This window comes from Danio aesculapii, chromosome 8 (genome assembly GCF_903798145.1).
Source record: "Danio aesculapii chromosome 8, fDanAes4.1, whole genome shotgun sequence".
Classification (NCBI taxonomy): domain Eukaryota; kingdom Metazoa; phylum Chordata; class Actinopteri; order Cypriniformes; family Danionidae; genus Danio; species Danio aesculapii.
In genome coordinates, this window is record NC_079442.1 from 3519786 (window position 1) to 3534101 (window position 14316).

General features: G+C 39.2%; 1 protein-coding gene across 1 annotated transcript in view; it reads right to left on the reverse strand.

Annotated features, from left to right (window-relative positions):
- disp3 (dispatched RND transporter family member 3) overlaps nt 1-14316 on the reverse strand; it is a 111141-nt gene that overhangs the window by 51099 nt on the left and 45726 nt on the right. Inside the window, exons 4-6 of the mRNA XM_056463027.1 lie at nt 9267-9403; nt 3925-4059; nt 1195-1355 (exon numbers count right to left, since the gene is read on the reverse strand). Coding sequence (XP_056319002.1) covers nt 1195-1355; nt 3925-4059; nt 9267-9403 — 433 coding nt within the window. The remainder of the gene's footprint in view (nt 1-1194; nt 1356-3924; nt 4060-9266; nt 9404-14316) is intronic.

Consider the following 14316-nt stretch of genomic DNA (forward strand, 5'->3'; position numbering starts at 1 on the left):
TTTTTCCACTAGCTGTTTGGGTATTACGACTTCTGAGGATCAATAATTGCATATATCCTCGGTATACTCACTTGTTTTGCTGATTAGACTTCCCTAATTTACGTGTATTTGCATCCCCTTTAACTGTATACCAATTGTTTTTTTAACTCTCATCTTAATTTGTTTTTCGTAGTCAACTAAATGATGTCTCGCTGAAACGTTCAGGTAAAATTATAATACAGCATGGGCGGGTTGGGTGGGTAATAGTACACCACCTTTTTTTTTTACTGATGTATTTTTTTATATATATTTTTAATATCAAAATTTTCCTTTTGGGGTGAACTATTCCTTTGAATTATTATCATTTTTATTTTCTGTCAGTCTTATATGAGATACAGTAACTGCCAAAAAGTCAAGATTTAAATAGAAAACTGATCAAAACTCTTTTAGCCAGATGCTAATGGTCTAATTCGGTTCAATAACCTATGCTAAGCTAAGCTAAAAGTGCGCTCGCCAGACTGAATGGATCAAAAAATGATAAAACTCAGCTGTTTAACTCTAGGGGAGTTGTAAAATGAGCATATTTCCCAAAAAAGTGTAGATTCTGCACTCATCATTTTGTATACGTCAACATGGTCAAGATGTTAACTAATACATATGTATACATATATATATATATATATAACTAATACTAATACATATATATAACATATATCCTCAAAAAGTATATGTCTGATGAACACAGTCAAAGTAGTTTTAAATTTTATCCTAGTTCTTTCATGTTGTACAGTGGTGTTGGATAGGGGATTTTATTTTGAAGCTTTTAAAAGCACATAAGCACTATTCCTTTGACTTATTATCATTTTATTTTCCATCAATTTTAGTACACGATATACAGTAACTGCAGAAAAGTCAAGATTTAAATAGGAAAATGATCAAAACTTTTTTGAGATGCTAATGGTCTAATCCGATTCAATGATTTATGCTAAGCTAAGCTAAAAGGGCTCCCGCAAGACCTGAAGATTGGCTGAATGAATTCAAACATGCTAAAACTGAGCTGTTTAAACCTTTGACCTGTAAAACTAGTCCATATTCAAAAAAAAAGTGGAGTGTTTGTTTAATAAAATCCTATGAAAGTGTAGATTCTGGCTTCTAGCATTTTTCATGCATATCCGTGGTCAGCATCACCTAAGCTGATCGAGTGTATTTCGGCACCTGTGAGAAGGTGTTTGCAGCATATGCTGCGGCGGTGGTGAAGGACGTGAGGAAAGTGGCTCTGCCGGCCGTCTTCATGGTGTAAATCATGCGCTGCATCGGGCAGGTCAGATGAACCGACTGTCTGAATGTACTTATAAACACAAACACATCATCCACACCTAGGAGAAAGAGGAAAAAGGAAGAAATGTTAAGCTTCAGATGGAGGGGTCAGGGAGCATGTTGATTTACAGCGAGGGTTGATTTTTATGGACTGTTATGATGTGTTTAATAGTTATCAGCAACTTAAATCCTTAAAAGTTTTTAATATTTAGATATTTTTTAAAATGTATGAACATTTATACAGCGGGGAAAACAAGTATTCAACCCATCATGTTTTTCCTGTGAATAATATTTCTAATGGAGCTGTTGACATGGAATTGAACCAGATTTTGGTAAAACCCAAACAATACAAACATAAAAAATTAAACTAAACAAAAAAAATCTGATAAATTAGTTACGTGTAATAACAATAAACTACTGAACCATATTTAATACTTTATATAAAAGACTTTTTTGGTGCTGCAGTTTAAAGACGCCTCTCATATGGAGAATGAAGTCACATGCATTGCTCAGGTGTGAGTTTTTCAGACTTCAACAGAGTGTAAAATCTTGATGGTTCTGTGAGTCTCGTCTATCAAATCTGAGCTTGATTTTGTATTCTCTATAGGATTCAAGTCTGGTGATTGGCTGGGCCATTCTACAGCTTGATTTTCTTTCTCTGAAAGCATTTGAGAGTTTCCTTGGCTGTGTTTTGGATCATTGTCCTGCTGAAATGTCCACCCTGGTTTTATCTTCATCCTCCTGCCAATGAAGATGTTGGAATGAAGCAGCTGATATTCGTGCACACTGAGGAAGGGCAGAGGGTTGCTGAAGAACTGATGAAAGATTTCATCTGCTGTCTGGGCTTTCACTGCCTTTCTACTCCTTCCTTTCTTCATGTGTTCAATATTTTTTTCCCTGTGTCATCTCATCTTATTACACATAACTTCACTTGTAAACTGATTAATATTGTTTTCTTTGCATATATGGATTTCTTTGGATGTTACCAACATCCGGGGAAAATTTCAAGTCAACAACACCTTTAGAAATAAGTTTTCTGAGAAAAATGGTGAGGTGTTCAGTACTTATTTTCCTCACCGTATGTGTTTATGGATGTATTATATCATCCTTGCATCAAATGACAAAAAACGAATTATGTGAGATGTTTCTAATGCAGTGTCTATTGGCAGTGCTCAATTTGTAAATGAACAATTCCCGGAACAAAACCAGGAAATAAAAGTCACTGTGACTGACGTCCACCAAATAATTTTCGTTTTCCCTGAACATGACGTCATTAAACGGTGAGATCGCAACAAAATAGCATCACATTTCTGAACGGTCTTTTATTATTTTGTGCCATATAATGTTATAGGTCAGTTATGGATAATAAAAACATGTAGCTACAAACATAAACCATTTGAACAATCACTATTCAGTTCACTTCACTATTACGTGCCAAGTGAAAAACAAATAATTAGCTCACTCACTCACTCACTCAGTCTAATCTTCAAGAAGAGTCCACAGTTAGCTCTTCTGTCAAGTTTTCTGGCTGACTTGAGATCGCTTTGCTTCTGTCTCCTGCTATCCTGATCCACTTGCGCAGTTTCATCTTCTCAAGATCTCTTTTGATCAGGCTCATTATGAGATTTACTCGGGGTTTAATAAAATGAAAATATGCGTGACTGTCCTGCCTCTCAGCCTTTTTGAAAATACAAATATTATTTCAAGAGTTCCCACTTAGATATGCTTGGCATTTAAAGCAGGTTTGGCATGCTGTCCCAGGGGAAAACCCTGAGCTCAGAGATATTTGAGCCCAGGGCTCCCGCCCAGTCGATAAGCATATCAGGAGATCCGAGATCAGGTAGGTCTCGAGAGCTCCCCCTTTAGAAAAGGGAGGAAAAGGAGGAGATGGGGTGGAAGGGGGGATTCTTCCAAACGAAGATAGAAACAGTAGGGAGAAAATTATCCATTTATAGTAAACTAGGATCACTCTGATTGGATTGTTACTGATTACTGATGAGCAGCCAGACGTGCTCAATCATATCACATGCTCCTCTCGAAATTAGTTTATGAAACTTTACTTAGGTAGGCCACTATGCCATTATTTATTTTCGCTGCTCACTGCGAGCGAAACGGCAATCACCAACAAATGAGAGTGATTTTAAACATAAGAAAGCCGATTGGCTGAAAATATTGTTGAGGGCCAATAGTTTTTCTTTTACTTCCGCATGGTGACTACTGTCGTCAACACAGCCTTCGCTTGCATTCACATTCTCTCTCTCTCTCTCACACACACACGCACACACACACACAGATATTCACCGCGCACAATGCCAGATTGATTAAAATAAATACCAGAACGCAAAACACAAATGTCAGACATTTTCCGGAACAGGATCCAGCAAGATCCGGCTCAAACTTAGCACTGCCTATGGGGCAGGACAGTAAATTTGACATTATTCTGTCTGCCGTTATCAGTCTAACACTATTTTTGAAAGTCTTGATAACACCACCTTGGAGTTTTTCTTTTATTATTTCAGCAAATGGGATTGTTTTACTCTCCCTTTCACTGTGCTCTAAGTTTACCAACTATGACGACTTCCACTATTGAGAAAATTCAGAAATGTGAAAAGGCTCCATTGTTCTCACCGATGCCGATGATGACGAAAGCTGCCACTCCGTTGAGGATTCCGAGATATTTCACTCCAAACACCACATGATACAAGAAGAGAGCCACGAGGCAACTAAGACCAATACTGGCCAAGCCGAAGAACGTCAGAAACACTGTGGAGAAAAGAAACAGTTGTGAAGTATAATACCAAATCAAGAAAGTGGGGACAATGGAGACTACAGTAATCTATACTAACAAAACGAGCCAACAGAATGCTGAAAAACTAAAGTTCTTTTAAAATATCTTCCTGTAATTTGAATAGCTGCACACTGTAAAAGTGATTAGCTGACTTTAGCTGAATGGGCAAAATGCCCGCCCTGTATATTTTATCCCCAATTTCTGTTTAACGGACAGAAGATTTTGTGTGGACGTTACCACCATGACTGTTACAGAGGGACGCTGATGACGGAGTTGAGGATCCACATGCAGCTTTTATTAACAGAGGATAGTTATACAGGTAATGGTTAAACACGGGGGTAAACGGGTACATACAGGCAAACCCAGAAACATAGTCAGGTAACAGGCAAACGTTCGATAGAGGTGGCAGACAACGTAAACAAGAGAACAAGGCAAGGGGTCATGCTCAAAAAGACTAGACTAGAAGAACACTTAGTAATGTTGCATGATAACCAAACAAGACTCAGCAATGTGTGTGTGTGTGTGTGTTTGTGTGTGTATGTGTGTGTGTGTGCTGTTTGTATGGTCCATGTAAACAGTTTTTAGCTCCCAGCTGTGTGTATGCTATCAATAGAGAACCGGAACAGGTGTGTGTGTGTGGTGCATGACAGGAATTGTAGTCCATATGGTGACAGGATTGTAGTCTGGGTGATAATGAATGTTCTAGAGCAATCTATAAGATTTAGATCGCTGGTGATCGTGACAATGACGTCTATCAGACGTTGGATTCTGGTTGCCATACCTGACGAATAAATGTCAGTATTTGACGTCAATATGATGTTGGTTAAAGATATTGGCTCGACATTTGATTTTGGTCACTTTCCAACACAACCTAAAATCAACCAAATATCGATGTCATTTGGTGTCATTATTGGACGTCAAAATAACATTGAGACATTGAATTTTGGTCACCTGATGTCATGACCTAAATTTTACCTAATATTAACGTCTTATGACATTCGGTGCCTGCTGAGTAGTATTCAGCTTAAAGTGTCTTTTTAAGGCTTAACTAAGTTAATTAGGCAAGTTAGGGTAATTAGGCAAACCATTGTGTAACAGTGGTTTGTTCTGTAGACTATTGGAAAAATATAATTGATTGCCTAAAGGGGCTAATAATATTGACCTTAAAATAGTTGTAAAAAATTTAAAACTGATTTTATTCTAGCCAAAATAAAAAAAATAAGACTTTCTCCAGAAGAAATAAATATTATAGGAAATACTGTGAAAATTTCCTTGCTGTGATAAACATCATTTGAGAAATATTTGAAAAGAAGAATTTGCAGGAGGGCTAATAATTTCGACTTCAACTGTATTTGTATAATTATAATAATTGTTCACTTTTAAGTCAACTTGTTGCTTTTAAGGCAATGGGTTTACTCACCTTTAAGTAAAGCACTATGGGCAAATGTTTATTTCAGTAAGTCATGCTTAATTAATGCACAGACTGATTTTAAGTGTAAATTAATAAAATTTACTTAATTCATGGCTGAATTAAATTTTTTACAATATACCAATTTTAATAAAATACTTGATTGTTCAACCCAAAATATTTTAAATATGCATTTTTAAGTGAATCAGTTTAAATACTGGAATTTTATTAATTGCCTTTAAAAAGCTGTTAAGGTAAAAAAAAAAGTTGTGCTCACTAAGGCTAATTTTTTTTTAAATAAAGCAAAAACAGTAAAACTGTGATTTATTATCCTAAAATAAAATATCTATTTTTAATTCAAATGTATTATAATGCAGAAAATGGCTAAATGAATTATTATTTACAAAGTGTTTTCGTGCATCAAGCATTTTCAGTTGCATGAATGGTGAAATACACTCACCGGCCACTTTATTAGGTACACTTTGCTAGTACCAGGTTGGACCCCCTTTAGCCTTCAGAACTGCCTTAATCCTTCGTGTCATAGATTCAGCAAGGTACTGAAATATTCCTCAGAGATTTTGCTCCATATTGACATGATAGCATCGCACGGTTGCTGCAGATTTGTCGGCTGCACATCCATGATGCAAATCTCCCGTTCCACCACATCCCAAAGGTGCTTTATTGGATTGAGCTCTGGTGACTCTGGAGGCCATTTGAGTACAGTGAACTCGTGTTCATGTTCAAGAAACCAGTCTGAGATGATTCGCGCTTTATGACATGGTGCGTTATCCTGCTGGAGCCATCAGAAGATGAGTACACTGTGGTCATAAAGGCATGGACATGGTCAGCAACAATACTCAGGTAGGCTGTGGTGTTGACATGGTGCTCAGTTGGTACTAATGGGCCCAAAATGTGGCAAGAAAATATCCCCCACACCATTACACCAGCATAACCAGCCGTTAATACAAGGCAGGATGGATCCATGCTTTCATGTTGCTGACGTCAAATTCTGACCTGACCATCCAAATGTTGCAGAAATTAAGACTCATCAGACCAGGCAACGTTTCTCCAATCTTCTATTGTCCAATTTTGGTGAGCCTGTGTGAATTGTAGCCTCAGTTTCCTGTTCTTAGCTGACAGGAGTGGCACCCGGTGTGGTCTTCTGCTGTTGTAGCCCATCCGCCTCAAGGTTGGACGTGTTGTGTGTTCAGAGATGCTCTTCTGCAGACCTCGGTTGTAACGGGTGCATATTTGAGTGTCTGTTTTTGTTGAGTTTTCTATCAGCTGGAACAAGTCTGGCCATTCTCCTCTGACCTCTGGCATCAACAAGGTATTTGCGCCCACAGAACTGCCGCTCGCTGGATATTTTCTCATTTTCAGACTATTCTTTGTAAACCCTAGAGATGGTTGTGCGTGAAAATCCCAGTAGATCAGCAGTTTCTGAAATCCTCAGACCAGCCTGTCTGGCACCAAAACCATGCAACCAACAACCACGTTCAGTCACTTAAATCACCTTTCTTCCGTATTCTGATGCTCGGTTTGAACTGCAGCAGATCGTCTTGACCATGTCTACATGCCTAATTGCATTGAGTTGCTGTCAAGGGATTGGCTGATTAGACATTTGCGTTACAGAGCAGTTGGACAGATGTCCCTAATAAAGTGGCCGGTGAGTATAAAATGCATTTAGTGTGCTTGATAGTGCAGATCAAGATTGTTTTTCTAAAATGCAATAAAATCATCCATAAATAAAACATTTTTATTCTGAATCCCCATTTTAAAATGAAAATGCACTGGTGTAAACAACACCAAGCAGCCCTACAACAAACAATAGATTTTAACATGGGAGCTACTCTATTTTACCTACAGTCTCACTTTATGCATCAGTGCTACTTGAATTGCTTCATTTAATTGCAAGACAGCGAATGCGATATCCGTCAGTTCTTCAAATTAGCATTCGCGCATCACAAAACTGCCAGGATATTTTTGGCCTACATCCTTCACCGCAACCAGGAGATGTTTTCAAGCTTTTATCCCTGAATTAACTCAAAGTGCCGTGTCGAACAGAGAGCGCTAAGGGTTTCGTAACAAATTGCTGAGAGGAACAACGGTGTTGGAGAGCCCTCTAACAAGTATATCTGACATGTAAATGAATTCAGGTTTTGGGAAGGTTATATTATATAGAGATAAAGCACAGAGGTCAAGGTACATAATGTTAAAATCAGGGTTTTGATGAAAATGTCAAATGTTGTTCCATTTTCCATTATCCAGACGGTTGTTTTCGCAGCAGCTCGGAGAAAACAGGCCTCATTTTAGCAACAGAAATAGTATAACGACTTGAATATACTAAGAAAAGCAGCTGAACAGGTCCAAATCAATAAGATTTATTTGATGAACTGCGCAGCAGCCGAAGACGCAGTCGGTACATCTTCCCAATCTGCATCATCGTGTGCTTTTAATAGACTGAAATGAGTGTTTACCGCTGTGCTAATTAAGCCGTACGGTACACAGTTGTAAACTCATGCTGCTGTGTGTGTGGATAGACTGCGCAGGTTCAAGGCGTCAGTCCGATTTCATTTCAGAAATCATTTCCAGCTTATCTTTTGACCAAAAACCTTGACCCAAAAGCTAACCAAGGCCTTTTGTAGATGAAAGATTCAACCCAGTTGCGATTCAGGCATTAACAAGTCATGAGAGCAAGGTTAAAGGTGCTGTATGTAAGTGTTTGACTCTTCTAAAGCATTAAAACACTATAATATGTTTGCAGATATTTAAGAAACATGCGAAGCAAACATTCGTGCTTATCTGAAAAACAATTCTGAAGTCAGAAATCCTGCTTTGAAAATGTGCGTTACATGCCGGAACGGCTGTCTTCATTTTGGTTCTTCTTTTAACCCGCTCAATGTCAGTTTAGCCAATTATATTTCAGCACCCCTAGCTGCCTTCATGAAAAATATCGTATTTCATTTATTTAGTCAGGAAGGCCATTTTAATTTCTCCGCTGGCCAAACGTCTTGTGCAGAGCTGCAGTCTCAGCGGCGGAGACTGGAAGCTGGCCTCAGCGAAGACTCGTCTGTCCCTGGAACGTCACAGGAATCAGTCTCATGTTCTCCACTCCTCCATGACCACCACAGTAGCTGCTCAGGATACGGCCCGGTCCAAGATTATGGAAACCTTGCGTTCATTTCGTCGTTGGTCTTGGATTGAATCAGTGACTCTGCATAGTCTGAGGGCCTCGGGACTTCACCAATTGACGAAAGTGAAAGAAAAACCTTGAGAGAAACCAGGCTCAGGCTCAGTCAAACTTCTTGTGCAGAGCTGCAGTCTAGGCGCCGGAGGCTGGACGTCCATCGTGGAGAAGCTGCAACTCTAGGCGGGTGTTCAGGCCAGCCTGAGTGGGTGTTTCCTGCCACCGCCTTCTTTGATATGAAATTCCTTCCTCTTGATTCTGGTAGAAGAGTTGGTACAGATGTATCCGCACCTGTACGATCACTCGTGGAGAAATTTTAAAGAGTTGGAGAGGGTGACACACTATATACCTAAATGGGAGAATTTCCCCATTTAAACAGAATGCCCGAGCATACTGTTTCAAAGATGGCCGCCGAATGAAATGACTTCACTTAAAGGGACTTTGGCTTTATTTTCAATGAACAACAATAACCTCACTCACTATCTTTCCTTCAGCGTAGTGTCTGAACAACCTAAACTAAGCTAAAACCACTGTAAACCATGGTAACTCTGGGTTCATTCGATGAGAATGCGAGTTAAATGTCTTACCAGAAAATGAAGTCAGAACATACACAAGGACAGCGATGCATCCGCCACTGAACAAAGCCAGCAGCATGTCACTGTTGAAGGTCTTGCGCACCTCATCGTCGAATAACTCCGTCCCGCCATACAACACCTTCACTTTACTAAGAGACAGAATGAAAGGGAATAAAGAGAAATAGTCATGATGAACATGGCTAGATGGGGGGATTACATTAGCAGATGGAAAAAGATTATCCTAATTACATCGGGAGCTCTTAAAGGAGGCATTAGAGTATGTGAATGTCTACTCTGCATCTGGACATTGGCTCATTTCTAGACCTCCTACAGTCCAGGATTTAATGATTTGAATAGCATCCACTTGCATTGACAGCAGAAAGTGTATTAGGGGTGTTTTGTAGTTTAATAAAGCTTTGGCTCATTGATTCATAACTGTTTTTTTTTTTTTGGCGATCATCCTTCTGGGTTTTGATTTGCAAACAGGACGAATTGCAACATCTGACAAACTCTCTTTTGTCTCTGACACTAAAGAACCCTTACTGGCTTAATAGACTCCCATTTGGTGTTTAATCATTTATATATATAACTCGTTAGTTCTGCATTAGTAAAGTGAACAGTACTGTATCTCCGGCTGCCACACAGAAGAGCAGCAGGACTGAGCAATGATTCATCACCATTGTGCCATTGAGATCCTCCTCATAAATCCATTGCTCTGTTAAATGGACGTCAAATTTGGGAAAGCAAATTCTGCCTTATGGCATTCCTCATGCACACTTACATTTTATGTAACATTAGGTTTGGTATAAAATTCCCATAGTTGAGTATTGAGTTGAGCACTGAAATGAAGTAAACAGAATACATTTTTTTTACATTTTACATAAGCAATTGCTTTTGGAAGATGTTTCCTAAGGCAGGGAGGGCTTATGTTTTAATGACGTATACATTTATTCTGAACTGCTATATATTCACTTGGTAACACTTTATATACAGCTATACAGCTATACAGCTATTTATATAACACTATATATAATACAGCTCAAGCTCATTCTGAAAACGTACCCCTATATACATTTCTGGAGAGCACCAAATACATCCCACGAGGTACTTTTTTAGCAGTTTTTGTTTTCGCGAATCCACCAGAGGCCGATGTGTATGCTTTTTTAGATCTCAAATTTAGTAAATAACTAGAAGTAAATAACGAGAAGTAAATAACTTGAAGTAAATAACACGGTGAGAAAGTGTTAAATATCAGGCTGCCGTGAGGGCTTTTCTTTTCCGGGATTGCTTTTTAAAACATTGTCGGTTGGGATTAGGGAAGTAGGTGGGCGGGTCAGTCGGTGCTTTTTAAAACACTGTCGTTTGGGATTAGGGAAGTAGGTGGGCGGGTCAATCGGTGCTTTTGAAAACACTATTGGTTAGGTTTGGGGAAGTAGGTGGGCGGGTCAATCGGTGCTTTTGAAAACACTATTGGTTGGGTTAAGGGAAGTAGATAGGCGGATCAATCGGTGCTTTTGAAAACACTATTGGTTGGGTTTAGGGAAGTAGGTGGGCGGGTCAATCGGTGCTTTTGGAAACTATTGGTTGGGTTTAGGGAAGTAGGTGGGCGGGTCAATCGGTGCTTTTGAAAACACTATTGGTTGGGTTTAGGGAAGTAGGTGGGCGGGTCAATCGGTGCTTTTGGAAACTATTGGTTGGGTTTAGGAAGTAGGTGGGCGGGTCAATCGGTGCTTTTGAAAACACTATTGGTTGGGTTTAGGGAAGTAGATAGGCGGGTCAATCTGAGCTTTTGAAAACACTATTGGTTGGGTTTAGGGAAGTAGATAGGCGGGTCAATCTGAGCTTTTGAAAACACTATTGGTTGGGTTTAGGGAAGTAGGTGGGCGGGTCAATCGGTGCTTTTGAAAACACTTTTGGTTGGGTTTAGGGAAGTAGGTGGGCGGGTCAATTGGTGCTTTTTAAAACACTGTTGGTTGGGTTTAGGGAAGTAGGTGGGCAGATCAATCGGTGCTTTTGAAAACACTATTGGTTGGGTTTAGGGAAGTAGATAGGCGGGTCAATCTGTGCTTTTGAAAACACTATTGGTTGGGTCGAGGGAGGTAGGTGGGCGGGTCAATCGGTGCTTTTGAAAACACTATTGGTTGGGTTTAGGGAAGTAGGTGGGCAGGTCAATCGGTGCTTTTGAAAACACTTGGTTGGGTCGACGGAGGTAGGTGGGTGGGTCAATCGGTGCTTTTGAAAACACTATTGGTTAGGTTTAGGGAAGTAGGTGGGCGGGTCAATCGATGCTTTTGAAAACACTATTGGTTGGGTTTAGGGAAGTAGGTGGGCGGGTCAATCGATGCTTTTGAAAACACTATTGGTTGGGTTTAGGGAAGTAGGTGGGCGGGTCAATCGATGCTTTTGAAAACACTATTGGTTGGGTTTAGGGAAGTAGGCGGGCGGGTCAATCGGTGCTTTTGAAAACACTATTGGTTGGGTTTAGGGAAGTAGTTGGGCGAGCAATCAGTGCTTTTGAAAACACTATTGGTTGTGACCATTAATTTTAAAGAGCTACATTATTGGACAATTGAGCTAACAGGCACAGCAAACTGTGCCCTGATTGCAGTAATAAACCCATTCATGGCATTATAAAACCTAATATTACAGTATATTTGTAAAAAAACATTATCAGCAATAATTATCAGCTTTATTCAGCAATATTCCTTACAGGAATAGGCTGTGATGTTGTAAATAATGCTCAGTTTCTTTTACAGATCCATAGTTTGACTTGATGAGACCTCAATGTGTCGTCAGGAGCCTTTGCCTATGTTTTATTTCTTTATTTTTATTTTTTGTATACTTTGATTGACAAAAACAGAATCAAAACACATCTAGAGGAACTGACAGACACTGACTTGGATTTTATGATTCACCAAGGACAACAGTTTCAGCAAAAAACATCTTTAATGTTCTACTGGTGAAAAAAAGCCCCCATCCTGGAATGTCCTGAGTAAATTTAGGAGCACTTTTATATTTTGGGGTTTACAAAGTTTACAAAAAAAGCAAACAGCAAAAGATTAACAAAAAAAAGGGTTTGCCCCCTTACTAATGCATGTTTGGCTGAAGAAAAACAAAATGACACTTTGGAGTGGCGTAATCAAAGTCCTGACCTGAACTGACCTGAATTGAGATGCTGTGGGATGGCCTTAAAAAGGCAATTCATGCTCGAAAACCCTCCAAAGTATTCAAAAACAGTAGTCAAAATTCCTCCACAGTGCTGTAAGAGACTCATTGCAAGTTATTGAAAAAGCTTGATTGCCAATTGTTCCTCAACCAGTTATTATTTTCAGGGGGGCAAACTCTTTTTCACACAGGGATATGTAGTTATTTGTTTTGTTGTCCCTTCATAATGAAAAAAATCATTTCAAAACTGCACGATGTGTTTACTTGTGCATGATGTATTTATTACATACTCATTTAAATTCATATATATATATATATATATATATATATATATATATATATATATATATATATATATATATATATATATATATATATATATATATATATATAAATTATATAATTATATAATTCTGGCTTCAACTGTATATGGAAAAAAATGATTAATGGTAGAGATATTGGTACAGGTATTTTTTATAATAATATTAATAATTCCTTACATTTATATAGCGCTTTTCTAGGCACTCAAAGCGCTTTACACATAGGGGGGAATCTCCTCATCCACCACAATTGCCATTTTGCATCAGACTGCACACCAGCTGATTGGTGTGCACGAGACAGAGTGATTAAGCAATTATGATATGGGGATGATTAGGAAGTGATGGTGGACAGAGGCCAGTGGGCAGATTTGGCCAGGATGCCGAGGTTAAACCCCTACTCTTTTTCGAAGGGATTTTTAATGACCACAGAGAGTCAGGACCTCGGTTTAACGTCTCATCCAAAAGACGGCACTCACTGAGCAGTATAGAGTCCCCATCACTATACTGGGACATTAGGAACCACACAGACCACAGGTTGGGCACCTCTTGCTGGCCTCTTTAATACCACTTCCAGCAGCAACCTAGCTTTCCCATGTGGTCTCCCATCCAGGTTCTGACCGGGCGCAGCCCTGCTTAGCTTCAGTGGGTGACCATGTGAGAGTTGCATAGAGCTAGCTGCCGGCTTTCTACATATAATAACAATGTAATATGTCCATTATCAACTTGTCTGTAAGCCAATATGCATATGTAAACTATATGCAGGTGAGATTATGCATAGATAAGATTGTATGAGAAAATAGTGCGTAGGTAACTTCCATTGAGGTCATTTAAATCACATTCAGTACAGGATTGAATTCTTCATGTTCTTTGTTCTTTAGGAATGAATGAGCTTTATAGAAATAGCCCTGATTTCCCTGCTGAAAAATCCAGCTTAAACCAGCCTAGGCTGGTTGGCTGGTTTTAGCTGGTTGACCAGCCTGGTTTTAAAGGGGTTTTGGCCATTTCCAGGCTGGTTACCAGCCTTTTCCAGCCTGGTCTTAGCTGGTCAGGCTGGAAAATGACCAGCTAAATCCAGCTAAAACCAGCTTGACCAGCCTGGTTTAAGATGGACATAGCTGGTTTTGGCTGGGCTCCCAGCCTGGCTAGGTGGTCAAGCTGGTTTTAGCTGGTCATTTTCCAGCCTGACCAGCTAAGACCAGGCTGGAAATGGCTGGAAACCAGCCTGGAAATGGCCAAAACCCCTCTAAAACCAGGCTGGTCAACCAGCTAAAACCAGCCAACCAGTCTAGGCTGGTTTAAGCTGGATTTTTCAGTAGGGTTAATAATAAATGAAAGTTTGCTGTATGGTAAGATGGAAGGACAGCGATTCATAATTCATACTTCATAGGAAATCCTTTAATGATGTTTTTAAAGAAATAGTTCACTCATTAAAAATGCTAATTCTGTTATCATTTGCTCTCCCTTTACTTGTAACAAACCTATTTTAGCTACTTTCTTCTGTTGCACACAAAAGAAGATATTTTGAAAAACCTTGAAAACCTGTAACCAGTCATTAAATCTTTTATTTTGCTTCAGCT